Here is a 25,324-nt window from a genome sequence, read left to right as displayed (position 1 = left end):
ATGGCTTCAGTCATGATAGGGAGGATTATTTTTCAAAGCGGAAAGGTTTCAAAAAGGAAACTTCTTCCACGGAAGAATGCTCTATAAGAAGGCAGAATTTGGACATACAGCAAAGCTGTAGTGTGAATCATATATAATAAAGCTGTAGATTTACAGTATACCATTAGAATAAGGATCTGTTATAAAGGGCAGACCAGGGTAACGTTGCGTCCGCAAACGCGTCACGTGAAACGTGTTTAACTTCCGAAGGAAATACATGTCCCACAATGCAGCGACGCTGCGCCATTGGTAGCTGGAGCTGTCACAAGCGCGCGCAGGTGCCCGGGTTGCACGGGCGCAGTTCACCTCACAGAGAGCAGAAAGTCGACGAATAGCGGGTCGGGCTGTAAATGACTGAGAAGCGGAGGGGAGGAATGTTCTGCACACTCTCACTTCCAGAAGGAAGCGATACTAGTGCGGCGCTGTTGCTGCGCGTTTCTGAGAGCCGCTACTAACTGCGTACTGTCTGACCTTCAGCGGGTAAGTGATCGCCCGGTTGCGCCGCGTCCAAACGCGCCTGAGCGCAGTTCCGACAGCGCTGCTGAAGTTCGCGTTTAGGCCAGGTAAGTAAGTAAGTAAGTAAGTAAGTGTGTGTGTGTGTGTGTGTGTGTGTGTGTGTGTGTGTGTGTGTGTCTACGTCTACGTGTTGTTCACAAACTGCTGCGAATCGCTTTAGGTCGTTGTGAAAGTCGTTGGATCAGTTATTGCATCAGTTGTTTCATTTGAAAGGAGGAGACAAATCGGAAAAAAAGACGCAATATGAAAGTGGAGCGGATAAATTGACTTTAAAATATTGTTTATTTTGTTTTACGCGTAATAACTTGGCCCAGATCCCGAGCGCTGAGCTCCTGTATTAGCGGTACTTGAGCCGCGTCTCCAACTTTAGACCGCGTTCGGGATACGCGTTACGTAACGCGAACTTTGCTGGAGAGCTCGGCACTGGAGCCTAATGGAGACCTAGTGAGCAGCCTTACAAGGCTTAACCAGCTCTATTTACACACAATGCGTAGCCGAGAGCAGGTTATTTTTATCGCTGTCCGGCATGCTCCGTGAAAACACTCGACTTGGCGCTGTCGCTGGGAGCCGAGCGCACTACGCTTGACATATTTGGCACTGTCCGGGTCGTACACGGGCTCCGTGGCCACATGTGACTGTGTGAAGAGACTGTACCGACGCAGTTCTCATGCGCCGGGTGTAGCCTTTTCTCTAAATAGACGTGTCGAGTGTCTTGGCGTATTTGTTTATGATCAGTTATGCGGACAGTTTTGTTACATCTATGTTTGCTTTCTGGCCTATGGTTTGTACCTGTTTAGTGAGCTCACTGTAAATATACTTCACTACTAAACTGGTGGTGCTTGTGTGGAAAACGGGCAGTACTACAGTTTATGCTTAAACCATTATTTACAGTTGTCATTTAGTATTGGTACTGAACATTATTGGGTGCGTATTGACTTGCGCAGTGTGGCCTGATGGTATTGAAAGTTTATATATAACACCCATACTGTTCATTGTTAGTCATCATCCTCCTTCAATTACAGACAGAATTCTTAAGTGCAAGAAAAGGTTGAGGGTGTTTATGTAATTTGATTAGTTCAACGGTGCAGATACATGTAGAGAAGTCTAAAATCGTTATCACACATCACTTATAATTCAGAACGGGTTGATTAGTTCCATGCCTGCTGTGCATGCTTCAGTGGACAATGCCCCTTGTCATATTCAAGATGCACACTTAGAGACAGAGTGAGATGCGGGTTTCTTCATATGTTAAGCCTCCTTGTGCATTTCAGTCAAATTACACCGAATCACATAAGGAAACTATAAGGTGCCAGAAAATGAGAACTCCGTGAAGCTCAGCTCAGATATGCTTCTTACCGCCACCGCACGTGTGTCTCCTCCCTGCTCCTGGGAGACGGGGACATCGTCACGCTTAGCCATGGCAAACCCAGAGACCGTTTCAATCCTCCATGTGGACAAGTACGGCTGGAATTCACTGCGTGCACCCTCACAGTGCAGAGGACAGCCGCGTGTCTGTTGAAGTGAGCGAGTGACTTGAATCAGATCAGAGATGTCGAAACCGCAACCTGCACACATGGGTTGCCCGCAGTGATGTCTTAACATTATATCATAATTTCTGGCAAGTTCAGCTCCTCTTGTGGATAACGTAAACCACAGATTACATTAAATGTGAAATGTCTCGTGTCTGGTAATCAACGCTGTGTCATCAATTATTATAACGCTATTTATGTTTGTAGAACTTCATGCCTACATTTTCTTGACCACAAAGAATATGATGAATTGGCTCTGTTCGTGTTTATTCTCCTCAAAAATGTGAAGGAAAGACTGAGTTCAAGGTTTACAAACAGTTTAAAATAAGTCTTGAGCAGATTTTAATGTTCCTTTTTTTTTTTTTTTTTTTAAATAGCTCTGATGTTTTTTGCATCTCACACTAAGGATTCATTCAAATCCACGGGTAACCCTCACTGTGTGAGAGAACTGAGCGTCAGGGCCGCCAGCTAGCTGTCGTGAGGGGGCTGATTTAAAATATTAACCACCAGTGAGTCACGCTGGAGAAGTGGCTGCCAGTGGCCTCTGCTCACACCAGATCTTACGAAGATATTTTCACGTTGTGGCCTCGTCCTGCAGCCGTTCCGCGTGCTTCTAGTTCCTCTGTGGTAGAGAGCGAGCGAGAAATACACATACTGTCTCTATAGTGCAGTGGATTTCCCCAACACGTCACAGCACTGGTTCACTGAGAACACAACAAAACATATCCCCTAGTGTGAATACATTTCAGTTTATGCCATTTTCCAGGCCACGTTATGAGACTGTCGATGTTTGCAGCTCACCTGTTCACCCTTATGCCATCTTGGCTGTGATTATGACCACCACCAGCCCCTCACTTCTGGTCAGACCTGCTGGGCTTGTTCCTCTGTGCGGTATCTGGGTTGATCTGTGGCTCACATCAAGCAACTTCTGAGAACTAACAGAGTCTCTCGTCTTGGTCTAGTGCTGAACAGTGTGGACTTGCGCATCCAAAGGACTTGAGGCCCTGATGCAGTAAATACACGTTGTGTTTGTTTTTTGGGCTAGCTAAGCCTAGGCCTACATGACAATAGAGTGGTGAATCACAGTTGGAAAAAAAACTATAGTGCATCCAGTACAATTGTGGAACATAGATTGTCCTTTCTGACTGTAGTGCCTGCCTTAAGATTAGTCAGTTACAAGCCCTTGATTAGCGTAGCTTTATTAAGATAGTCTAGTGTGGGTTGTGAATCACAGTGCCAGTCTAGGCAGTGGCTGTGTGTTGCTATGGAAGCGTGACCCTGCTGAATTGTGGCAGTAGCGGATTTGTAGCGAGGCTTCCGCTCTCACACTCTTTTCCTTCTTCTACGCCGTGCTGTGATTTGCACACGCGCTAGGCTGTGAAGTCTCTCTCGGCAACCACAGACCGAGTGGCCCTTCAGTTTAACTGGTGTGGTGGTTTTGTTTTTGTGCCCTTTCACCTTTTTAATGCCCCCCCCCCCCCCCCCCCCGCAACAGTGTCTGGTGCGTGTGGTCTTTTCACATTCTAGTTCAAGCCCATGACCTTCAGACAGCTTGCAAGGGTGTGTGTAGTCCATCTCCTTCACATGTTTGAGCAGCGTAGCTGGAGGTGGTTCATTGTAGAGGGATTATACACTCTTCCCTTACAAACAGCACTGGCTTGCCATGTCGATGACGCAGAGGTTCTTGCCTTTGGTCCCTTTTAAGACGCGTTAACAGACATCAAAGCAGTTTATTGTCACAGCATTTGATAAAGCATTTCTGTCTCGGTCAAGTGATGTCAGAACATTTGTGGCTTGTTCAGTGTTTAGTAGGTGTGTATGAGCAGTCGGTGTGTGTATGTGTACACACAAGGAGCTGTGCTTAGCCTCAGCTCTTTCTGGAGTTGGGCGCTGCTTCCCTGTCCGTACACACAGCCAGAGTTTGCGGCAAATCCTCCGTACCCCTTCTTTATCCTCTGACTCACTTCACGAAGCATTTCTCTTTTTCCACGCCTCATGCCAACTAGGCAAAGTTTGGCATGTTGGCACGGTTGCCACACACACTCGGGGGGCGGTGGGGGGCCTCTGGATTTCATGCTTGCCACTGCTGAGCTGCGGTCACCCAATGCCCATGCCATCACAGCCCAGCACCGTACAATCCAGAGGGGAGGGGGAGGTGATCCTCTATTCTGAATGCATCCAGCCTGGCCTGCTGCTCTGACATCCATTAGTCAAGCCTGCTGAGCAGATAAGGTTTGATTCTTTCCAGACAGGGGTGGAATCTCGTGCCATACATCAGCCTTAAGTGACCCACCATCTGAAAAATCACAGCAATGCAGTCCAGCCTGTCCCCCCCCACCCTGGACGTTTTTGTACTGGCAAGACATCAGACGCATAGTACGGTTTAATGCTAATGAGGAGAAATCGAAAAAGAAACTCATGCTTTTGTGGTGTCTCATTCTTCTCTCCCTCACTTGAAAGAGCAGAGGGGTAAGAACGAATAAAAACGCAACAAACAGTAATGGAAGACTCGCACGTGTATGCGAGCCAGAATATGATGCTCGTGCCTCCCCTCCTGATTGGCCGTTGCCAGGAGCACAACAGCCCCTTCTTCCTAAGCACAGGCAGAGGGCTCACGCCCCTGGCCCTGTAGTCCGGAACTGGGCTGCTGTCCGAGCTGCTGTCTGCGCACGTTTTTGAAGCCGTTTATTTTGCGTCCGACTGAGCTCTACTAGTCCTGCGAGGGTTTGCGTGGGGCACATCCAGGACTTTTTGAGGAAAGGTTAAAAGATGTAGGGTATCCCAGCAGTTGCCAGAGATTACAAACAAAACTGCAAGGTGACAAATCTTTGAACAGGATCCAACTCTAAAAAGGGGGTTGGGGGTGTCCAAAAACTTCAAAGCCAGCAAGTGGAGGTATAATGGTACAGTTGTAATTTTAAGTGACGCTGGAGGTCAAAATGTGGTGGGCCTCCAGTGCAGGTGCATTCCTCAACCAGAATCAGCAGAGCATAAACAAACAGGTTCTGGTTACTGTAAGTTACTGTAAGTAATTCTGTTTAAAAATAAGACAAGGCGCATTTATTTGTGTAGCACGTCATCTACAGTGGAAATGCAAAATGTAAACAGTCGTAGAAGCATAATTGTTACCTCCAGAGATTGATCACCTTAGAAATGGAATAAAATGACAAAACAATTTTTAATTTTAAAACAAAAAATTAAAGTTGAATATAGTTGATTTAAATAGAAAAGGAACATTGTAAATGAAATAAAATGAGAAATTGAATGAAGTTGAATTAAAGTTAATAAAAGTTTTTAACCTGAGCCAAAAGCCTGGCCAGTTAAGAATGTTTTTAGTTTAGATTTAAAACCGTCTGGGTTGGGGCTCTTCTGATATCCTCTGGCAAGCGGTTACATTTAAAAACAGTATACTAGCTAAACACTGCCTCTCCATGCTTAGTTTGTACCTTGGTCAGAGCTAACTGACTATTTATTAATGTGAGAGTTCTGCCCGGCTCACAGCACTGTAGCATGTCGGATAGATACACTGGTCTTATACCATTCAGCAATTTATAGACCAGTGATAATATCTTAAAGTGTAAGATATTTAATGTGGGTGATGTGTTCCCTTCTTTTGCTCGTAGTGAGAACTCTGGCAGCTACACTTTGAATGAACTGAAGCGTTTTTTTGATTAAGTTGATTTCAGAGCTAATCTGTTCACAAAGAACCCCTAAAAAAAAGTCGTTACTGTAATGGATTTTTGAGTGTTGTGTTTCTGAGATTCATATTAGCCTCCACAAACCGGACCTATAGAGGCTAATGGAGGCTAAACTGAACATAATGGGTCATTTCTTCTTTATGAAATGAATGTCATCAGGAACCCTCATGAACAAAGCTTGTTTTGCAATTTTGCTGCCTACTCAGTGCCTACTGTATTATGCATTCTAAGACTAACACTGTATCTGCGTTAGACTGCCATTTCGAGTAACTGTGTTTCTATGTTAGTAACTATGTGCCCCTACGGGTCCATAATCAAATGCACATACAGAAATGTTTCGTTAATGCAGTCCTAAGCAGGAACAGAAGCCATGATGCAACTCAACCCTTCCTTTTGGGACACTTCGAATGTTTTCAGAGTGAAAGTCTGCTATGTGCCGGGAGTCACTCAGATATTGCAGCTGGTATCAGGATTAGTAAGATGAGATGTCTGGTGTCATAAATGTGCTATCAAAAAAGGGCAAATGAATTGTGTAGAAGGCCAGCTGGGTATTTCACAGCTACTATTTGTCATTTTTACTCATTAACTTGTATCTGAAATGGAATATAAGTGTCAAAAGCACGGTAATCTGTTCATCTGCTCAGTATGTATCCCCAGAGCAGCGTGCAGTACGCCATCCTGTTATTAAAAGTAATCTACTCTGCTTAACACAATAATGATTATTATATTGGAACAATAATGACTTGTATTAGTGCATGTTAATGTTTTGGTATAATCCTGAAATACACGCACTTATTGATGATATTTAATGCATATTAGTTTAGTTATTAATGCCTCACCACAGATGCATAATGTCCTACATACTAAATGCTATAAAAAATAAAGCTGATAACTTTTTTTTAAACAAGGTAAACAAGTTTTGTTTTTTTGTTTTGTTTAAGGTTTACAAAATGAACTAGGAGAACAGACTTGGTCTATGAGTACACTGCAACTGAATATGCTGTATGTGCGGGCCAGCAGCCCCGTTCACCAGACGGACACGCTCGTGTGTCTGTCTGTCTGTCTGTCTGTCTGTCTGTCTGTCTGTGTTCATGCACAGCTGGCTAAATGTCACCAGATATAAAGGGCAGTTTGGTTTTCATAGGTGAGTGATGACCTAAGTCCTCGCAGTCCGTCTGAGTCAAGCATCACGAAAGCACTTTTCCTGTAAGTGCCCTTTTAACTTCCTCTTAAAGTCACTCCAGCATTATTCTTCTCTCTCTCCTTCCTTTCTCTGTTCTTTTGCTTTGCGATCTTTTCCCTCCTGGAGGAAGGTCAGAGTTGCATCAGATGAGGGTGTTCTGCACAGAGACCGCCGGTATAAACCTTGACTGAATAGTCGCAGACAGTTGACCACTGAGTCACTGAATCGGTTGACCTCTGAATTAATGAATCGCCAGATAATGTAGGCGCGCCTCCTTTTTCCTTGAAAAAATAAGGAGTGGATTCTTGGAAGTGAATTTTGTATTCGCGTACACAAGCGATGCAGCAGCCCAGGTAGTGGTGCGCTCCCGGTGAAAACGCCCACACAGGCTTTTTGCATCCTAAAACACTCACCATTCTGTACATTGTGTACATACATATTTAAATATCCATATATACATTGTGTATATAAACATAATTATACTTATATTGTACAGACACTGTTAATATATTTTGTACATATATAGAATATATATTTCGCAATGCACCCCTGTTTTCTTTTCCTCAGTTTGGAACGAGCACTCCACCATTTCACTGCGAGTTATACTGTGTATGACCATGTATGTGACAAATAAACCAAACTTGAACTTGGTGTAAGTGAAATTTGTCTTGGATGTTTTGGAAAAAGTTTGGATGACCACTAGGCGGTGACAAAATGCCGTTGCTGCTGTCGCAAACGTTATTGATTAAAACGTGCTACTGTCTCTCTTTCCAAGTAATAATCTTCAGAGAAGGAAGGCTCTTGCAGTGTTCCGGCCCTTTGTCCAGTGAAGTAGATTTGGTGCCATTTGGTAGTGAAACGAGGAGTATTCTGGAATTTTTACATCACAGTATAAAATGTATATACATTTTAAAATTTAAATGCTTACGTTTTGCGTCTGCTGAACTTCACGTGGAGGCAGGAGAATTGGTAGGCGTGACACTCACATGGACCATCACATGTGCAACGCAGCATCTTCCTTTTCGTGCGTTTGTTCTTTAACCCCTTTTGCGTCCCCTGACCCCCATGTGCCGTATGTACGTGCTACACCCAGTGTGAGCCGTGCCTCCATCTTGTCCTGTGATCCAGCAGACACGAACGCACACGCCTCGCTCCTCGCTCGCACGCACAGAGGTTCCCTGAGATAGGATACCGCAGTAGGGAAGGGGGCTGGGGAACTAAGGGCCCTTGTTCCTGTTTGAGGCCGGCTAGCGGCACTTGAGTAATTTAGGGGAAGTGGAGGCGGACGAAGAAGGGAGCAATGGACAGAGAGGCTTCATGACTAAGGCTTTCCCAGCAAGTCTCTCTCGCTCGCTCGCTCTCTCTCTCGCTCTACCCCTCACCCACCCTCCCTCCCTCCCTCTCTGTGGAGCCTCTGTGCCGTTAAAGAGAGCTGCTCCAATATGAATGCTCAGTCTGAGCTCTGTTTGGTCAGCACGAGAATGCGACACGCTCTGAGGGCCGAGTCTGCCGCAAGCGTACAGGCTGGATCTCAGCAGTGACCGAGGGCAGTTCACTGGCGGGCAGCGTTGCCCCAGATCGTCCCTCTGCCCTTCCTGGCTGTGTTGTGGAAACCACTGCGAATCTCAACCATTTTAATTTTTTCTTGTTATTGACATAGGGATTTATGAGAACATCGTTACCAAGACGTTTAGGCGTACTTGCATATTAAGGATCTTCTGGGCTCCTGAAACTTTTGTTTGAGGGCAAGGTAAGAGGACCGCATCACATTTGCCTAAGGTGCTGCCAGGCTTGTAAACGAGAGGATTGAAGTTTTCTGTATTTTGAACATCACCGCTGTTGAGTAGTGGCTTTTCTTGCTTGACGACACGCACGGCTTCAGGTCTATGTTGAGGGCCAGCGGGGCACCTGTGCACCTGAGTGACATCAATGTCCTGTGTTCTCCATGCTAGTCCATGAGTGTATTTGTTCCAGTTGTACACTTTTCATTAGCTTGCACTTGTCCCCCAGCATCTGGCGTGGACCCTTTTGACCTGGGCAACATCAGAGCCAGTGTGGCTCTGATAGTGAGGCAGGCAGGTAGCATAAAGGACCACACTGGAGACAGCTTGGTCAGAATTTAAACCCCTGACACCCTCGTACCGAAGTCAACAATCCCGAGTGATCGCAACATCAGGAACAACACGAAAATCTCAAGAAATACCAAGGGCTGAAAGAAGAACTAGAAAAGATGTATAAGGTGAAGGCAACCGGCTCTGTGGTCATTGGAGCACCAGGGGCTGTGACCCCCAAACTAAGAGAGGCTCCAGCAGATTCCAGGAACAACATATGAGATCTCTGTCTAGAACAGCTGAGATGCTATGTAGGACTCTCCAGCTACCAGACCGCTGGCAGAGGACCTGGGCTTTAAAGAAAAAGTCCACTCGGGGGAGGGATTTCTCCTGCTCACGCTCGCTCGCTCTCTCTCTCTCTCTCTCTCTAATTAATATATATCTCTCTATATATATATATATATATATATATATATATATATATATATATATATATATATATATATAATGTGTATATATATATATATATATATATATAATGTGTATATATATATATATATTTTAAAAAGTGCATTGTTAATATTTCAAATTTTATCACATCCACACACACACACACACACACACACACAATGCTTTAAATCCCATGCCCATGGGGAAACCAGACCAAAATAAATAAGATGGATGTTATTGCTTGTGTACACCTGTTGCAATGATCTTTCCGCGCAGTCAGGGGCTCTGTATCAGTGCTCACACAGGGTCCTGCTCATGTAGCCAGTGCGGAATTAGGGCTAGGGTCAAAGTTCAGACCTCTGACCTCTGACCTCTGCAGTCTCCCAGCACCGTGCGCGTTTTCCTCCTGTGTCTGGGCTGCCATCGGCCCAGCTCAGGGGACTGTACAGCGCCGGGTGCGGAAAGACACATGGGTCACTCTCAGCACTCAGCGGTGATTGTGGCTTTGTCCTTGGAGCAGAGAGAGCAGGGATGTAGAAAGGCGCTGAGAAAGCTCCTTTCCACGTGCGTCGCCGAGCATGGCCAGCTTGGACCACAGGGCATCCGTGGAGAATAACCTAGGAGTAGATGGAGTTAATATGTCAATAAGGTGTCCTGTTGGTTCGGGGTGAGTGTGTAAGGTGAAGTTAGTGGTAGGACTGGGGTCTCATGTTAGAATTAAGGTTCGGCCAGAGGCACTGGATCTTTTTTTGCTGTCTGGCCTCCATGGGCTGTAGGCACAGAGACCACTCTGTACAGGTCACACTGAACTCGACTGGAAGTTCAAAGTAAAGGGCTCGATGTTTTTATCTGCAAAGGCAGTTTAAAAAGCTGGCCGCTCAATGGATATTCTAGGAATATTGCTGCCTGTAGCAGTAAAAGCTTAGGTCTGCGTCACTCAGTCTTGTAATTATGCGATCATAACATGATTCAAACGGCATTCGTAATTTCCTAGTGACTTTTCCTCTGCAATGATGGGAACAAAAGACTTTTCATCCAAAGCTATGGAGTGAAGAGTCGTCCGTGCTGGAGACCGCAGAGGTGCCCTGTAACAGGGGTCAGACCCTAGCACGAGGCAAGGGCCGGCCCATGCCCAGGTCAGCTCAGACGGATTCTATCAGAAATGCATGTTAAAGGAGGGAGGATTTGCTGTATCCAAGGGGTGTGATTTTAGTGTCAGTCATAATGACATCGGTGGGGATTTTTGATTAATATCTTAGTCTTGCAAAAAACAAACCAAAATCCCCCAAGAATTTTGGAAAAAGGACTTTCTGAAGGATCTCTTGAATGTGTATGTGAAATGAACATGATTTGGAGTTAATAACAGTGAGTGATTTCCATCAGGTATCATAAAATTCAAGATGCAGATTTGGAATTGGAATTGCACTGTGCAGACGCGCACAGAGACTCCACTGGAACTGAAACCTGTAGTTGTATTTTTTATTTATTTTTTTTGCTGCTGTCCTGAACTTTTTTTTACTTGCGGTAGGAAAGAAGTGCTCCTCTTGTGGTTTAAACTATGGCCATGTGCTACTAATAACAGTTATTCATAATGGTCTGCAAACTCAACAATGGGTTAGCAAAAATTAGCTAGGATGTTGGTGTTGGACAATAGTAATGTACTCGTGCTTTTACATGTTTGCGTTTGAGACTTGTTTATTTCTGTATTCTGCTTTTTGGATTCCACCCCCCCCCCCCCCCCGGTCACATGACCGCCGTTGCACATTTCCTCCATGGCACATGCAGCCAATCACCACACAGCCAATCTGAGCAGGGGGAGTAACACTCGGAGTATAGCATTATCCACCTTTCTGGTGCATGATCTCACAGACACCTGTGATTGGACAGTGTTGCAGTGATTGACAGGTGAGATTGAGTGTACACCCTTCCCTCTGTGAGAACAAGGAACTCACAATCTGCCAATGATGAGATGAACACTTTTCTGTTCCACCACTCAGGAACTGTGTTTGAGGGTACCTCCCAACATACACGGCTCCTGGACACTTCAGCAGTGACCCCCACTGATACAGATAATAAACAGTATAAGTTAAATATTTCCATGGCATGTAAGTATGTGCATTTTTGTTTTAGCCATATGGACTAAACATTTTTAAAAACCATTGTGTGATGGACAGCTGAATTGGTCAGGATTACATTCTCAGCGCAGCAGAAAATCTCTGTATGGAGTGTGTCGTGGTTGAGCTGATCTCCATGGCGGCATTTCTTCTCACTGATGTGTCTTTTCTGGAAGCCCAGATGTTTAGACAAAAATGAAACTGGCTGGCTTGCAAACTAGTAGTTATTTGTTTTGGTCTGTTGACACCACAAATGCCTTAAGACAGTGAAAGCAGAAGTCATAAAGATCAGATGCAATGTGATCCGTGTTTCTTAAATACTAGTAATGAGGTCACTCTGATTAGTCCTGACTGCATTGCACATGATGGCTCTGTCATATTTGGGGGAATTTTAATCATGGGACATATCAGGACATTTTACAGGACATTTTATACAGTCCTCAAGCGTGTCTTCAAGCGTGCGTACGTTCCCTTCACGTTCATTGCTGGGAGCCTCTGTGAAATCGCATTGCGTGATATTATGGTTTACGTTCCAATTTCCCTTCTTACACTTTCTAGTTTAGGCATGGCTTGCATTTGTAACACAGGCCATGCTGACTGCCTAAACCTAGTAGAATTTAACCAATGAAGTGACGTTTCAGTGAGAAGTCCTGAAGCTAGGTTCAGCAAGCTGTGGTGCATCTGACACAGCGGTCTTTTCCAGGACTCCAAGGTGCAGTGAGTTTTGATTGCATCTTCTGATACATGATCACGAGGATTTAGCTTGATCGTATTATTTTCGTCCAGAACGTGAAGGAGGAAGGACGGACTGTTGCTTTACGTGGCCGCACACGCGGGCGAGCCGGTTCCACGTGGGGGCCTCGACCTGGCGGGTACGCACTCAGCATAGAAGCACAAATGGCTCGAACCTACCGCCGACACGGCTCGGCGCCGCGCATACCCCAGCCCCTGGTTGCGGCCGCCTGACGTGCCAGTGGAACCGGGCGTCCCTGAAAAGAGGAACAGAAAGCGGTGGGGTGGGTTATTTTGGGCCTGCTTGCTTCACTGCCATACTAGATGGGAGAGAGGTGGGGAGGGGTGAAACTGAGGTGTAGGTGGGAACAGAGCCAACCCTGGGGCTGTGCAGGCACAACCGGATGCCTGTGGGCAAAAGATGAGGAGTGGCCCCTTGAGTGACGAAGAAGCGAAATGTGACCAGTCTTGGTCATATCTAGCAAAAAATTGTCCGTTTGCAGGGCGCATCCTTGCAGGGTGTGCCCACATACACTAGTGCCACAGTTGTGCACATCAGTACAAAAATCTCCTAGATCAGATGTTTTTGTATGCTTTTTTTTTTTTTTTTTTTTTTTTCCCCCCTTTTCTTTTCTTTCTTGGCATGGAAAACACTGCTGCCAGTTACCCACAATTCATTTAAGTGCGTCCCCATATTTGGTTAAAAAAAAAAAAAAAAAAATCAAGCTGAGAAAAGCAGGGTTTACATTAGCACTCATATGACCTCTCTGTGTGTGTGTGTGTGTGTGTGTGTCACACTCTTAACCTCAGTCTGCCCCCTCTCTTGTACTGCCATGCCAAACAATAAATAAAGGCGTTCTTCGTCCCCTCTCTCCTCTTTGATGTGGACGTGCGGGGATGTCATGGCCAGCTCTGACAATGGTGGACCTTTGTGGAAGCTCCAGCTTTTCCACCGTGTTCCCGTTCAGTGCCGGCTGAGCTCGGCATTCCGCATGGGCGGAGTGGGGGGGCGTTGTGCGACAGAATCTCGTCACACTGAACGGCAGACTGCGAAAGCAGAGCACGTCAGTATGAGCCCGGTAGGATGGGTGGATTAGCTGCAGCACACTGTTCACCGGCACTCTAGTGTGGCAGCTCCACAGGTCACTGCTGATTGGTGGAGATCTGAGTTACACACCACAATGCTTTTGCCTCAACCACACTCACGTTTGGCCAACTGAGCAAACCTGGGCGTACCTGTAAGCCGCTATGTCACTGGACACTCGACTCGGTTTGTTTCTCAGGAAGGGCACATGCTGTCAAACTGAAAGATACTAGTCATTCTTGCTAAGAGTGTCTGTCAAATGCTGAAAATGTAAATTACACTTCTGCTACTATTTAAAGGGCCTGTTTGCAACCTGTGGGTGCCCAGACTTCAGCCAGCTGGTGCTAAATTGAATAGCATTACAGAGCAAACAGCATCTTGTTCTCCAATTGCCTGACCCCAGGTGGTCCACGCCTGAAGCCTGCTCTGCTGTAAACCAGGCCAGCTGTGTGTCCACTGTTCCAGAGCCAGTCGGTTCTGGAGCGCCGCTCTGCTGGACTGGAGCCAGTTCCCGGCCACTGCGCTGGTCACAAAGCGCGAGAGTGTGTTGCGACCGGCCGGCACCACAAAGCCGGCAGTGTGTGGCCCAGCCCGCCCCATTCTGCCTGCCCGCTGAAATGTACACTGTGGACTAAATGCTGCTTCAGTGCTATCTCAATAGGCGCTGCCTGGCTTATTGTACCTCGTGTACAATAAGCTTTTCTCCATAGCCAGCCATGGCCTCCCAACTCCCCCTTTCCTCACCAAGACCAGGGACGAAAAGCAGACATGACTTAGTATATCTTGGTACTTTTTTTTTTTTTTTTTAACCATGCCTTTTGCTGCATCATTTAAGGGGAGCAGATTCGAGACGCTCCTGCTTCGTTGACACGCTCGCCACGCGGCCTGAAAACAGCAGAGTCATGGCTGTGTGCATCGGTTTGCCACAGCCGAGCAAAAAAGGGGAACTCCTCCTCGCCGGGACTCCCCAGGACCCCAGTGGCCGCAGGGTGTGGGCATTTCTGGTGGGCGTGAGGGGAGGAGGTGCACAGCAGGCGGGTTTAGGGGGTGTTTCCTGCACGGAAAGGCCAGTCACATGAGTGCTGAAAAACAGAAGGGCCACATGACTGTCACATGACTTCCCCAATCAGGGGACTTGTTTTGCTGTTTTGATCCTTATTTATTTGGTGCCCACTGTACCACTGTACCACTGTACCACTGTCACAATGAGAGGACCTGCTATTATGCTTGAATGACTGACTAAAAATAACACTGGTTAATAAGTCATGCCATTATTTAATGTGACCTAATGTGATTTATTAGAGACGTGAAACACTGTACAGAGCATCTGCAAGTTATGTTGATAAATAAATCTGACTGTGGCTCATGCATTAAACGAGTCACAGTATTGTATGGATTTATGCATTTTATGATCTTGACTCGCACCCTGTGACTGAGACTCTCAGTATGTGCCTCCTCATCGTACAATGGCAGCAGTAGCTGACTGCATACTCGCACCTTGACCCCCCCCCCCCCCTGTTCTCCAGGTCCCCCTCCACCTCTCGGGCTGGACTGTGCAGCAGCTGCCCGGCCCCCGCGCCCCCCGGCCATGGCGTCCCGAATTGGCCTGCGCCAGCAGCTCATGCGGGACCAGATGCAACAGGAAGAGCAGCGTGAGCGTCAGCAGGTGGCAGCAGCGCTACACTACATGCAGCAGAGGACGCCCGGACCGCCGGTGGCCTCGCCTGCTATCAGCGCCCCCATGCCCTACCAGACGCCCATGCAGGTGCCCGTGGAGGTGCTGAAGGTAAGCCCAGCGGGTAGAGCGGGGGCTCCCAAGGGCCCGACGCAGAAGGGCTGGCTAGCTACTACGTGGCTAGTGGGGATGACCAATGCGAGCTGCTTTCCAAGCAGGGCGTTCCGTGTCGGCTTGGGAGTTTGCAATTGTTCATGCTATAGTCATCTACGTAATCAGAGAGGGGTGGGTGGGTGTCTGTATGTCTCTGTGTGTGTGTGGGGGGGTGCACCCATCCAGACAAGGCAGGCTAAAGGGCCCAAGTTCCTAATCCTGAAGAAGAAGAAGAAGAAGAAGAAGAACAACAACAACAACAACAACATTCAGATAAACCCGTTCTGTGCTTCTGTGTCCCAGCCCAAATGGAGAAGCTCGGGCTTCAGGAGGTCCGGGCGGATTAGGTCAGGCTAACCTCCCCTTATGAAAACCGACTGGAAGAGCAAAAGAGGGACAGATCTTTCGAGAAGAATGCGGTGGAACGGCAGGACGGCGAGCCAGTCAGAGTGGCGTCGGAGGAAGAAAAGCAGCAGTGTTCGTAATGGGACATGTTCTTACAGAGACGTCACTCCCGGGATAAGAGGCACGGCTGCCGTGCGTCTGATGCCAGAGACCTGTCTGCCCGGGACGGATACGCACGTGTGCAAAACTACACGACTCCTTCGAACGGTTCCTGTCGGTGCCATTTCGTTCCTGGTTTTCCGGACGACTGCAGGAATCCTCCTCCATCTCGAGCTGCTGCTACGCACTTTGCCTCACACAATGCATGACAAAATGGAGGGGTTAGGGTAGGCGGGGGGGGATAACTGACACGTCTTAAGCGTTGCCTGCGCTCGGCTGCCAGCTCTGAAGCGCTGGTTGCTGGCGGTGGAAACACTCCAGAGGTTTACTACTCACTCTGCTTTAGCCATCAGCTGCTGGGAACGAGCACCTCTGATCTAGGTTGCTTTTTGTGCTGTTTAAGAGTCGCTTAAAAAAAGTTTCACAAAAGTTTCACGAAAGTTTCCACGGCATGTCAACTCAAAAGAAGCCCAAATGTGACTTGGCTTGGTTTGTACGTAGTTCGCATTCCTGAGATTATTAGTGGTGATGGCTGTATGCTATTGTTTGTAGCCATAATGGAATTTAACATCTGATACTAATCAGCGTCTGTTAGAGTGATTTACCTCGTTCTAAATAGACAAAAAACTGAGATTGCGTCGCAGACTCTTATCAGCCTGGCTACACGCAGAGGAACATGGATTGCATAAGAGAGGCAACTCCAGTACATCACCTTAGCTGACATTCTAACCGGAGAGGTCACACCAGTGGAGTTTAGCAGGGTGGCTCGTTCGGACAGTGTTGATTTGAAGAGGAGCTAAGTGAGACTGGTCAGCCCCTTTTGGGTCCATACCATGTGACCACGACCAGACGTCCTAGCTGGAACCAGGAGTGCTGAGACTCGGGCCATGTGCAGGAAGCGTGTGGAGTGAGTCACAGCGGTCTGGCCAGGCACGTTACCTGATGGTGAACCGTGGTGGCTTGTGTGTCACCAAGGGCCCTTCGTCAGCGGTGCCACCCTGGGGCACCGGAGGATGTGCCAAGCACATCGTTGTGTGACGCTATGGGACCTGGGGTTTGTCCTGATAAACCCAGGTCCCGTATCATGCACGGTGATCATGACCACTGTGCCAAAGCATGTTTTCTTTCAGAACATGGACTGCTGTTCCTGGGTTCCTGGCTGTTCCTGATCGTTTACGTCACTGTAGGAGAGGAGGGGTGTCCAGTCATGCAGATATTCAGATTAATTGAGCCATATCTGGCTGCACACGAACACAAACATTCATACACACACACACAGAATTTGACTTTTATCCTTATACCCAGTGACTGTAATTTAATGGGTGAATACAGTTCTTTTGTCATTGCAACATGTGATAGGTTCACGGTGTTGAACCAAGGCCTGGGCAGGAAGGTCACCTATAACCTCTGGCTTTGAAATCCAGGTCTCAGGTCAGTCTGATGGCCAGCATCTCACCATCAGCAGGTGCCTGTGGGATTTTGGGAGTTTGTCCACCCAGTCAGTGTAATAGAAGTGTGTGAGTCACTGAGCTCGTTTGTCAGGCTGCAGCTGGGTAGTTGTTCCGGCACGTTTAGGTGTAGTTCACGTTGCGTTTTACGTTTTTAAAAGCGGTTTTTGAGTTGCAGGGCGTGGGCCTCGCCGTTCCTAACCCCAGCCCACCCCCTTGCCTCTCCGGCAGGTGCAGACTAACCTGGAGAACCCCACCGACTACCACATACGCCAGTCGCAGCGGCAGCAGGTGAAGGAGTACCTGTCTACCACCTTCGCAACCAAGCAGGCAGTGCACGCTGTCGTCCAGCCGTCATCCCCCAGCATGCCCCAGGGCCAGCCCGCCAGCCTGCCACCCCTGCCCTCGCCTCGCACGCGCCCTGAGCAGCTCATCACCTCGGCGGGGAACAGCGCCCCCAACAGTCCCATGGCCACACTCAACATCAGCTGCAACCACGAGAAAGAGGTACAGAGATCCCGTCTGCCATCATTCTAAGGACACTTTCCGTAAAGAACTGGGCTGAGTGTTTGTTTGGATGCTTTAAGAACCCCCCCCCCCCCCCACACACACACACACACACACACACAATATGGTCATTTGTTTGTTTGTTCATCCCTCCATCTCTCTGTCTTATCAGAGCAGCAGAGGCTTCCCTTCCCCTACTTCTGGTTCTCGGTATTCCAAAGTTCAGCGAATGCTGCGCGCTAACTCGACTCTTACTGTTCACGGTCGCCCCTCCCCGTCCCTCGCCCCTGGTGCAGCGTGAGTGGGTATTATGCCACCCGGAGTTCAGTGTTAACTAACCAAACTCCGTCGTCATTGGAACTTAAGTGGTCAATTATAGCCATGGTGGCGTAATTAGAGGTTAAAGAGTGACGGAGATGGCAGAAGACACTGGAAAGACCTTTAGAACTTTGCAGACTTTGGTCTTTCTCCACATCTTCTCCTGTTTAAGTACAGGGTAGGATGAGTTGATTTGCATGGCGATACTACACTAACAGCATCTGAAGGGATAGCTGTGTGTGTGTGTGTGTGTGTGTGTGTGTGTGTGTGTGTGTACCTCGCTTTGTCCGGAACTTCGTGTCTTCAGCGAAAAAACTAGAGAATTTATTTTTTTTTAATTATTTAACTTTGAAATGGCCTAACAGGTTGAAATGAAATGAATAAATAGACCTTTAAAATGAAGCAATAACCATTTCATTTTGGGATTCTGTTCTTATTTTTCATTCTTGACTTCTGTTTTTAATTGAACTTATAAATAACATTATAAATATTTCTTTCCTGTTTGTTTGGAAGATGGAAGACGTTATTGATGACATCATCAGTATGCAGTCCAGCTATGATGACATACAGACTTATGTCGACCCTGTGGTACAAATGCCAAACACAGTAAGTAACACTGATCGCCTTGATGCACGCTTTGATTTCGGCCCCGTTGTTTTGGCACACTTGGCCCTTTTCAGGGCATGAATAATACAAATAAATAAGTGGAAAATTGAGTGACCGGGCTGCGATGGGAGTGTACACTGCAGGCCTGTGCCAGGGTTCCTCAATGGTTCTATTTTAGACTCCTCCAGCTCCCCTACTGTGAGTCAGTGGAGCAATTATGCGGAGTCATTTGTTGACAAGTCGCTATCGGGCTTACAGGAAAGAAAAGCATCTTTGTGGATCATCAAAAAATGCCTCGGCAGCCACCCCCTCACACCCCTCGGGCCTGTAGTGTGGTGCTGTTTTGCCACTATGCGAGACCTCCAGAATGGTTTGTTTCTGTTTGCGCCAGGAGCTGTGTGCCTGTGGGCATCGTCTCCCCATGGTACAGCGGAAAAGCGAGGATGCGCATGGAAATTAAGCAGCCGTCAACCTCGCCTGTGCGCCGCGAGGACTGGCCATTAAGCATTTAAAGTGTTTAATCACTGCGCTTATTTGTGTGACGTACCCAAGGCTACAGGAGCTACCGCGTTTGTTCAGAGTCGTTCCTCTCACTCTGCACTGGACTTTTAAAGCACCTGCTCAACATTAACAATTAAGCCGTTGCTGGTTACAGTTCAACTTGTTTACAAGGCTTTTGGTTGGGTTTGGGGGGGTGTGTGGGTGGGGATGATTACGCTCTGGAGAAGGGGGGAGGGGGTGAGGAAGGAGAAAGCAAGGCTGAAAGTCCAGATGGGGGAAAGTTCGCCATTTAGTGCTGCGGAGAAGCTTGAAGAGGGCCAGTCTTGGTGCAGCTGGGGTTCAGTCGCTCCGGAGAGGTGGGCCGAAGGGCACAGCACAGGCATGAAAGACGCAAACAAAACGTACGCCATCGTGGAGGTGGTCAACGGTGAGAAGATCCAGCTGGTAAGGCTCCTCCATCTCTTCTTGTTCCTTCACCTCCCTCGGCCCGGTGTGGTTTTGTCGGCTTGTAGCCACTGGGTTCTGATTCCCAGAGTTCCATGGGCCCAGGATGCAAATCGAGGGAGGGAGGAAACTTCGTGTTTCCGCAGGCGCTTCGTTCCAGGCTGAGCCCCAGCCAGATCTGCGTTGTGCTGCCAGGGATGGTGTCCAGGAACCGGTGTCTGAGGGCAGTCTCCAGGGACTGTCTCCAGCCACGCTGTCCAGGGAATGCTGTGGGCCCTAGAGGCTTGCCAGTAGTCTGCCTGGCTACGCCGAGTTTTATGTGTACACGTGTTCGCTCCTTTCTATAAAGAGGCTGCAAGGTGGAGAACCATTCCACTCTTCTAAAGTGTCTGTTTGCTGGACTGTGGCCCCTCTGCTGAGATGACCCGTCTGTGCTACAGGGAGTGCATTGATTTAGAAATTGACTGGCTTTCCTCATCGTGGTTCTTAGGTTGTTTCTTGTTGCAAGGATTGATCTTTTGCTCCAAGATGCTACTTGGGATTAATGTTCTGTTTGAATACAGATTGTGGTGTGGGTGGGTGGGTGTGGGAGGTATTAAGAAGGTATGTTCTTATGCCATCACTGGATATGAACAGATTTTCGATGAACATGTATACATCATGTATATCATTAATATATTTCAGCAGAATTTAAGGTGCATTAACTCAGGTAATTAAGATTTTCACGGTATGAATTGAAATGCCCTAGGCTTGCATTTCCAGTATTATTGCTGTCTAATGTGTTCTTCAGCACTGTGTGTGTGTGTGTGTGTGTACTGAGAGTTAGTTTAATGCCAGCATCTGCCATGTGAAGAGGCAGCTTGACGGAGTATGCTGCTTCTCTCTCTCTCTCTCTCTCCCGTGATCGCTGTAGAGCTGTTCCCTGATTGAGTCAAAGCTCTTCACAGAGCTGGCACCCCAACCCACAGAGCGTCTAACAGAACTGTTGTCACCGAGCCATGCACAAACATTCTCGCTGACCATTCACCTAGGTTAATACCGGGGGACAGGTGGATGGCTTCACTCGCCTGACCAGACAATAACCGGCTAGCAGTGATTGAAGGCCCCTTTCCTGACGTGTGGCTTTGGAGCGATTCAAGCCATCTCCTCCACAGCGAGCCGGAGGTGCCCCCTCGTCCGGGCGCGCTCCATCCTCATGCCGTCTGTTCGGCTGTCGATCTCCGTTTGTTTGGGTTTGTGCTCTCCGGTAGCTTTGCCTGATAAGCTATCTGAGGTCTTATCAGCCAGGGTCCGTTACACGCCTCACTGCTCAGCCAGGCGCAATTACATGATGTCGCTGTGAAGAAGGAGTGAATATAAACCAATAAAGATGATAAGGAGAGGCTGGAATGGGTAAATCATTTCTCTGGCCTCCGGAGCAAGAAGTGTGATGTTTTATTTTTTTATCTGCATGGTATCTGTCACTTTTATGGTGTAGCACTAAAGCTATGCTGAATATTGCTCCATAAAATCACTGGTTACAACACACAAATTGGTTCAGAATCTTTCCCTGGTGCAGTAGTATTGGTTTCCTCAAGGAATCGGGATGATAAAATACAGTTGTTGGAAAACATGGCGTGTCTCTGACCCCGTCCTCGCATGCCATTGCATGGACCACACGTTTGCACCCGGCTCTCAACACCCCCGAACCAAGCTGTTAAGGACACTGGACATGCGGTCCAGGTGTATGGGCAGCTGGCTTACAGCGAAACGTGGACCGGCTGGCAGGTCCCGAGGACAAGGTTCGCAAACAAGTCTTAACGTACACGGTTGGCAGACTGAAACTGTGGTTCGTGTCTTAAATGTGTCCCATTCGCTCAGGGGAATTGAGAATTTGCGGGCAGGCGGTAAAGGTTTAAAAAGGATCCGCGGCGACATACAGTGTGCTTTGTTGCCAGATCCCGAAGGGCTCGCAGAACCCCGCTGGCTCCTCGTGTGCCCGTTCTGACTCTCGGGTCGACTCTCTGTGTCTGTGTGTCCCCAGCTTCCTCTTTCCAGTGGCCACATGGACGTGTATTCGGGGCCGGGCATGGCTGGACCTGCCATCCCCATGACGAGCAACTCCTGCCCTGCCAACCTGGCCATCAAGAGAGAGCTGTCAGGTAGGACCAGTCTGAGCCGCAGGGCTCGCCGAGGCCCAACCCCCTGTATCTGGGTAACATGGCCTCTGAGACACCGTGGCCTGTCATCACAGACATTTGCAAGAGGTCAGGTAGCTGACCATGTAAAGAGGATTCCTAACAAGTACACAATCAAGTCTTTAAAAACGTGTTTTAAAATGATAATTGCTAACGATTGCCAGTTGAACGTGACGGATGCCTCCTAGTTTGTTAATGTCACTGTAGAGTGGGTTTCCAGCTTCTGTTTATATGATTGCAAAGGGTACTGGCTTAGAAATCTAAAGGAAGAGAGAAGCGTGGTTTGTGTAATCTTAAAGGACGATTCGTAAAATGTTTTGACCTCTGCAGAGAGGTGTGTGTGTGGCATCATAACACATGAGGCTGGGCGGACGTGTTTGCTAAGTGCTGTTTCAGCAACCTTCACTCATCACTGCTTGTTTTTCATCAAGATGCAGAGGCCAGAGCTTTGGCCAAGGAGAGGCAGAAGAAAGACAACCACAACCTGAGTGAGAATGTTTTACACTTTCTACCCCCCCCCCCCCCCCCCCCACCCCCCCACCAGGTTTACAACCTCTTCTGAGTTAAAAGTACATTACACTTTTACCCTGTCATTGACACCCCCCACAAACCCCTGCCACCTCTGGGAGAATTCAGCTGACTGCAGACAAATGCTCTGGTGTATGGTTAACCTGGACCCGTTCTGCTGCACTGGCATTAAACTGTAATTGCCTGTGGCGGTTTGCAAGCGGAGCGGTGAAGGGGTACAATAAGCATCAGGAATGTTGCAGCTTTGTGGCTCAGCTTGGCCCGCTCCCAGCCAAATAAGTGTGGCACTGCTATATGGTGTCATATTTGTTGCTTGTAAATGCTTGATTGCAAACACGGTGATTACAGCGTGAGGGCATATAAGCCCTGACAGGGAAGTGTCACGTTGTGACCCCCTTGGCTGAAAAACTTGTCATTGAGTGTGCAACCTAGTTCTCTGTCCTGGTGCAATCCCTGATGCTCGCCTACAAAGATAAGAACCAACCAGGCCCTCCATACATGATGATGGTGGTCAAAGCCCAAGCCGTACCTCGAGAACTTCAAACCTCAAGTGTGTCTCGGCTTGAAGTCTCAAGGAAGACGAGCGTCGGCGGTCTTTTCTGTTCCGGCTCCCATACGGTGGAACGAACTTCCACTGGCTGTCCTATCAGCAGTCCCTTACTGTTTTCAAACCCAGACTGAAGACTCATCTATTTGTGGAGTGTTTTAAGTGGCCTGCATTTTGGAAATCTTGTATTGCACTGCTATTGACTAATTATCATTGTTTGGTGTTGCACCATATGCTACATTTAAGTACCAGCATTGACTACTGTAGCTAATAGTATCCTAGTTCAGTGGTGTCTTGGACTCTAACCTACTGTACTGGACGCATTCTATGAGTAAATGATGAAGCACTTTTGTAACTTGCTCTGAATAAGAGCGTCTGCCTCAGACGTAAGTGTGCGTGCTGCGTAGCTTTTGCTGACTTTGCTGTGTTCTCCTGTCTTTTCCCTTCCAGTTGAACGGAGGAGGAGGTTTAATATCAATGACCGCATCAAGGAGCTCGGTACCATGATCCCCAAAACCAACGACCTGTAAGTCCATGTTTGTCGCCTTTGCTCCTGCTCAGCCGAACCCGGAGGTTTCGTACAACGTGGTCGAAGTAATGTTTAGTAAAACTCTGCAAATTAACTTTGAGAATTATTCCGATCATATTTGTGTACAGTTAAGTTCGGTGCGTCAAATTTATTTATTTATTTATTTTCTTTCTCAAAACGACAACGGAAGCATGGCACATTTTATAGACTGTTTAGCCAGGGTGGAGTGCACAAATATAGTTCCACTTCATTTAAAGTTCCCAACTTTAATGAAATATATTTATGAAACACTTTAGAAAAAATTCATAACGCATAACTTGCTCATAAAACCTCATGTCTGTGTAAGGATTTGTAAATGTCTGTGTATGACTGATAAACCAGCAGTGTGCGTTGTAAATGTTTTATGAAGTCCTTGAGCGTTGCTCTTAAACCAAGGTCCTGTGTAAACACAGATGGCACTGTGAGCTCAGTGTTCAGTGTGTTTTTCCGGTAGTCTTGCTATACCCGTTACCTCGAGCGTCTGACGCCTCCCTCTCTCTCGCAGGGACGTGCGCTGGAATAAGGGCACCATCCTCAGGGCCTCGGTGGAATACATTAAACGCATGCAGAAGGACATCCAGAGGACCAGGGAGGTGGAGACCAACTTCAAGAGGATGGAGATGGCCAACAAACAACTGTGGCTCCGCATTCAGGTAACCACACAGTGCCAAACACAAACACAAGGCCCAGTGGCTGGAGTTGGTTCTTGCTGTGTTTGGCTCAAGTGTGTGTGTGTGTGTGTGTGTGTGTGTGCGCGCCCGTGCGCCCGTCCTCCAGGAGCTGGAGATGCAGGCTCAGCTGCACGGCCTCCCCAGCAACTCCCCCTCGGGCCTCAACAACATGGATCTGCCAAACCCGTTTGTGAAGCAGGAAAGCAGCCCCGAGGAGAACCGCCTCGGTCCCCACCTCCCCGTGCACCACCACCTAAACCAGCAGCAGCAGCAGCAGCAGCAGCAGCAGCAGCAGGCGCCGCACCGAGGCCTGCCCCTCCTGCCCCAGCACATGCATCCCCATCCTGCGCCGCAGTACCCGCCCATGGGTGGCCCCCAGCCCTTTGACTTTACCCAGTCGCTGGACCTGTGCGACGGCGGCCCCGCCTACTCCGACGGGATGGGGTGTCTGGCAGACCTGGGTTCCCTGGGCGGGGGCGGCGGGTGCAACATGACCCATGTGGGGAAGAAGGACGACATGGGCTTCATGCTGGTGGACGATGCCCTGTCTCCACTCGGGTGCGATCCCCTGCTCTCTGCCATGTCCCCCGAGGCGTCTGTGGACAGCAGCCGGCGAAGCAGCTTCAGCATAGATGACACGGATATACTGTGACCTGGAAACGGCGCGCACACACACACACACACACACACACACACAGGATCCTTCTATGTACATGCATGTACACAACACAAATCAGGCCAAACATACACTCTGTGTCTGCTTTGTGATCTCTAGTCATACATCTGATTAATTTGCATGCACGCCCACTGACTGAAGGGCCAAAGGAAAAGGGCTATATCTTCAAACTCTGCACTCCCTCATGTTGGTTTGGACCTGATCACATTAATTTCATATCATATCATATCATTTTTTATATATATATATATATATATGTATGTGTATGTATATATATATATATATATATATATGTATGTGTATGTATATATATATATATATATATATATGTATGTGTATGTATGTATATATATATATATATATATATATATATATATATATATATATATACACACACACACATATATACACACACACACATATATACACTTCAAAGGCTATGCACTCCTAAAAACATAGACACACACACACACAGCCAATTTACAGGGTTCTTTTTCTATAGTCACCCCTTCAAGATGTGACATTGCCAGTATTACCACTGAGAATATCCTGTGTCCAGAAGGGGCTCTGTGTAGAAGATTCAGGCCAGGGGTGAGGCATCTTCA

General features: G+C 47.7%; 1 protein-coding gene across 5 annotated transcripts; it reads left to right on the top strand.

Annotated features, from left to right (window-relative positions):
• The first annotated feature begins 286 nt into the window (after positions 1 to 286).
• On the top strand, positions 287 to 24,965 carry tfeb (transcription factor EB). Of its 5 annotated transcripts, none has more exons than XM_035520252.1 (10): positions 287 to 519; positions 6,927 to 6,988; positions 14,923 to 15,182; positions 17,408 to 17,683; positions 18,515 to 18,607; positions 21,576 to 21,693; positions 22,161 to 22,217; positions 23,255 to 23,330; positions 23,878 to 24,025; positions 24,150 to 24,965. In XM_035520252.1, the coding sequence occupies exons 3-10, from the start codon at positions 14,985 to 14,987 to the stop codon at positions 24,693 to 24,695; spliced, it is 1,512 nt and encodes a 503-aa protein (XP_035376145.1). In that variant the 5' UTR covers positions 287 to 519; positions 6,927 to 6,988; positions 14,923 to 14,984; the 3' UTR covers positions 24,696 to 24,965. The 5 variants fall into 5 exon arrangements, with proteins under 5 accessions (XP_035376145.1, XP_035376147.1, XP_026875824.2 ...); XM_035520253.1 differs by lacking the exon at positions 287 to 519 and adding an exon at positions 560 to 602; XM_035520254.1 differs by lacking the exon at positions 6,927 to 6,988 and having other exon boundaries at positions 22,167 to 22,217.
• The last annotated feature ends 359 nt before the right edge of the window (positions 24,966 to 25,324 follow it).

This window comes from Electrophorus electricus, chromosome 20 (genome assembly GCF_013358815.1).
Source record: "Electrophorus electricus isolate fEleEle1 chromosome 20, fEleEle1.pri, whole genome shotgun sequence".
NCBI lineage: Eukaryota > Metazoa > Chordata > Actinopteri > Gymnotiformes > Gymnotidae > Electrophorus > Electrophorus electricus.
This window is presented reverse-complemented; position numbering and strand designations above follow the sequence as displayed.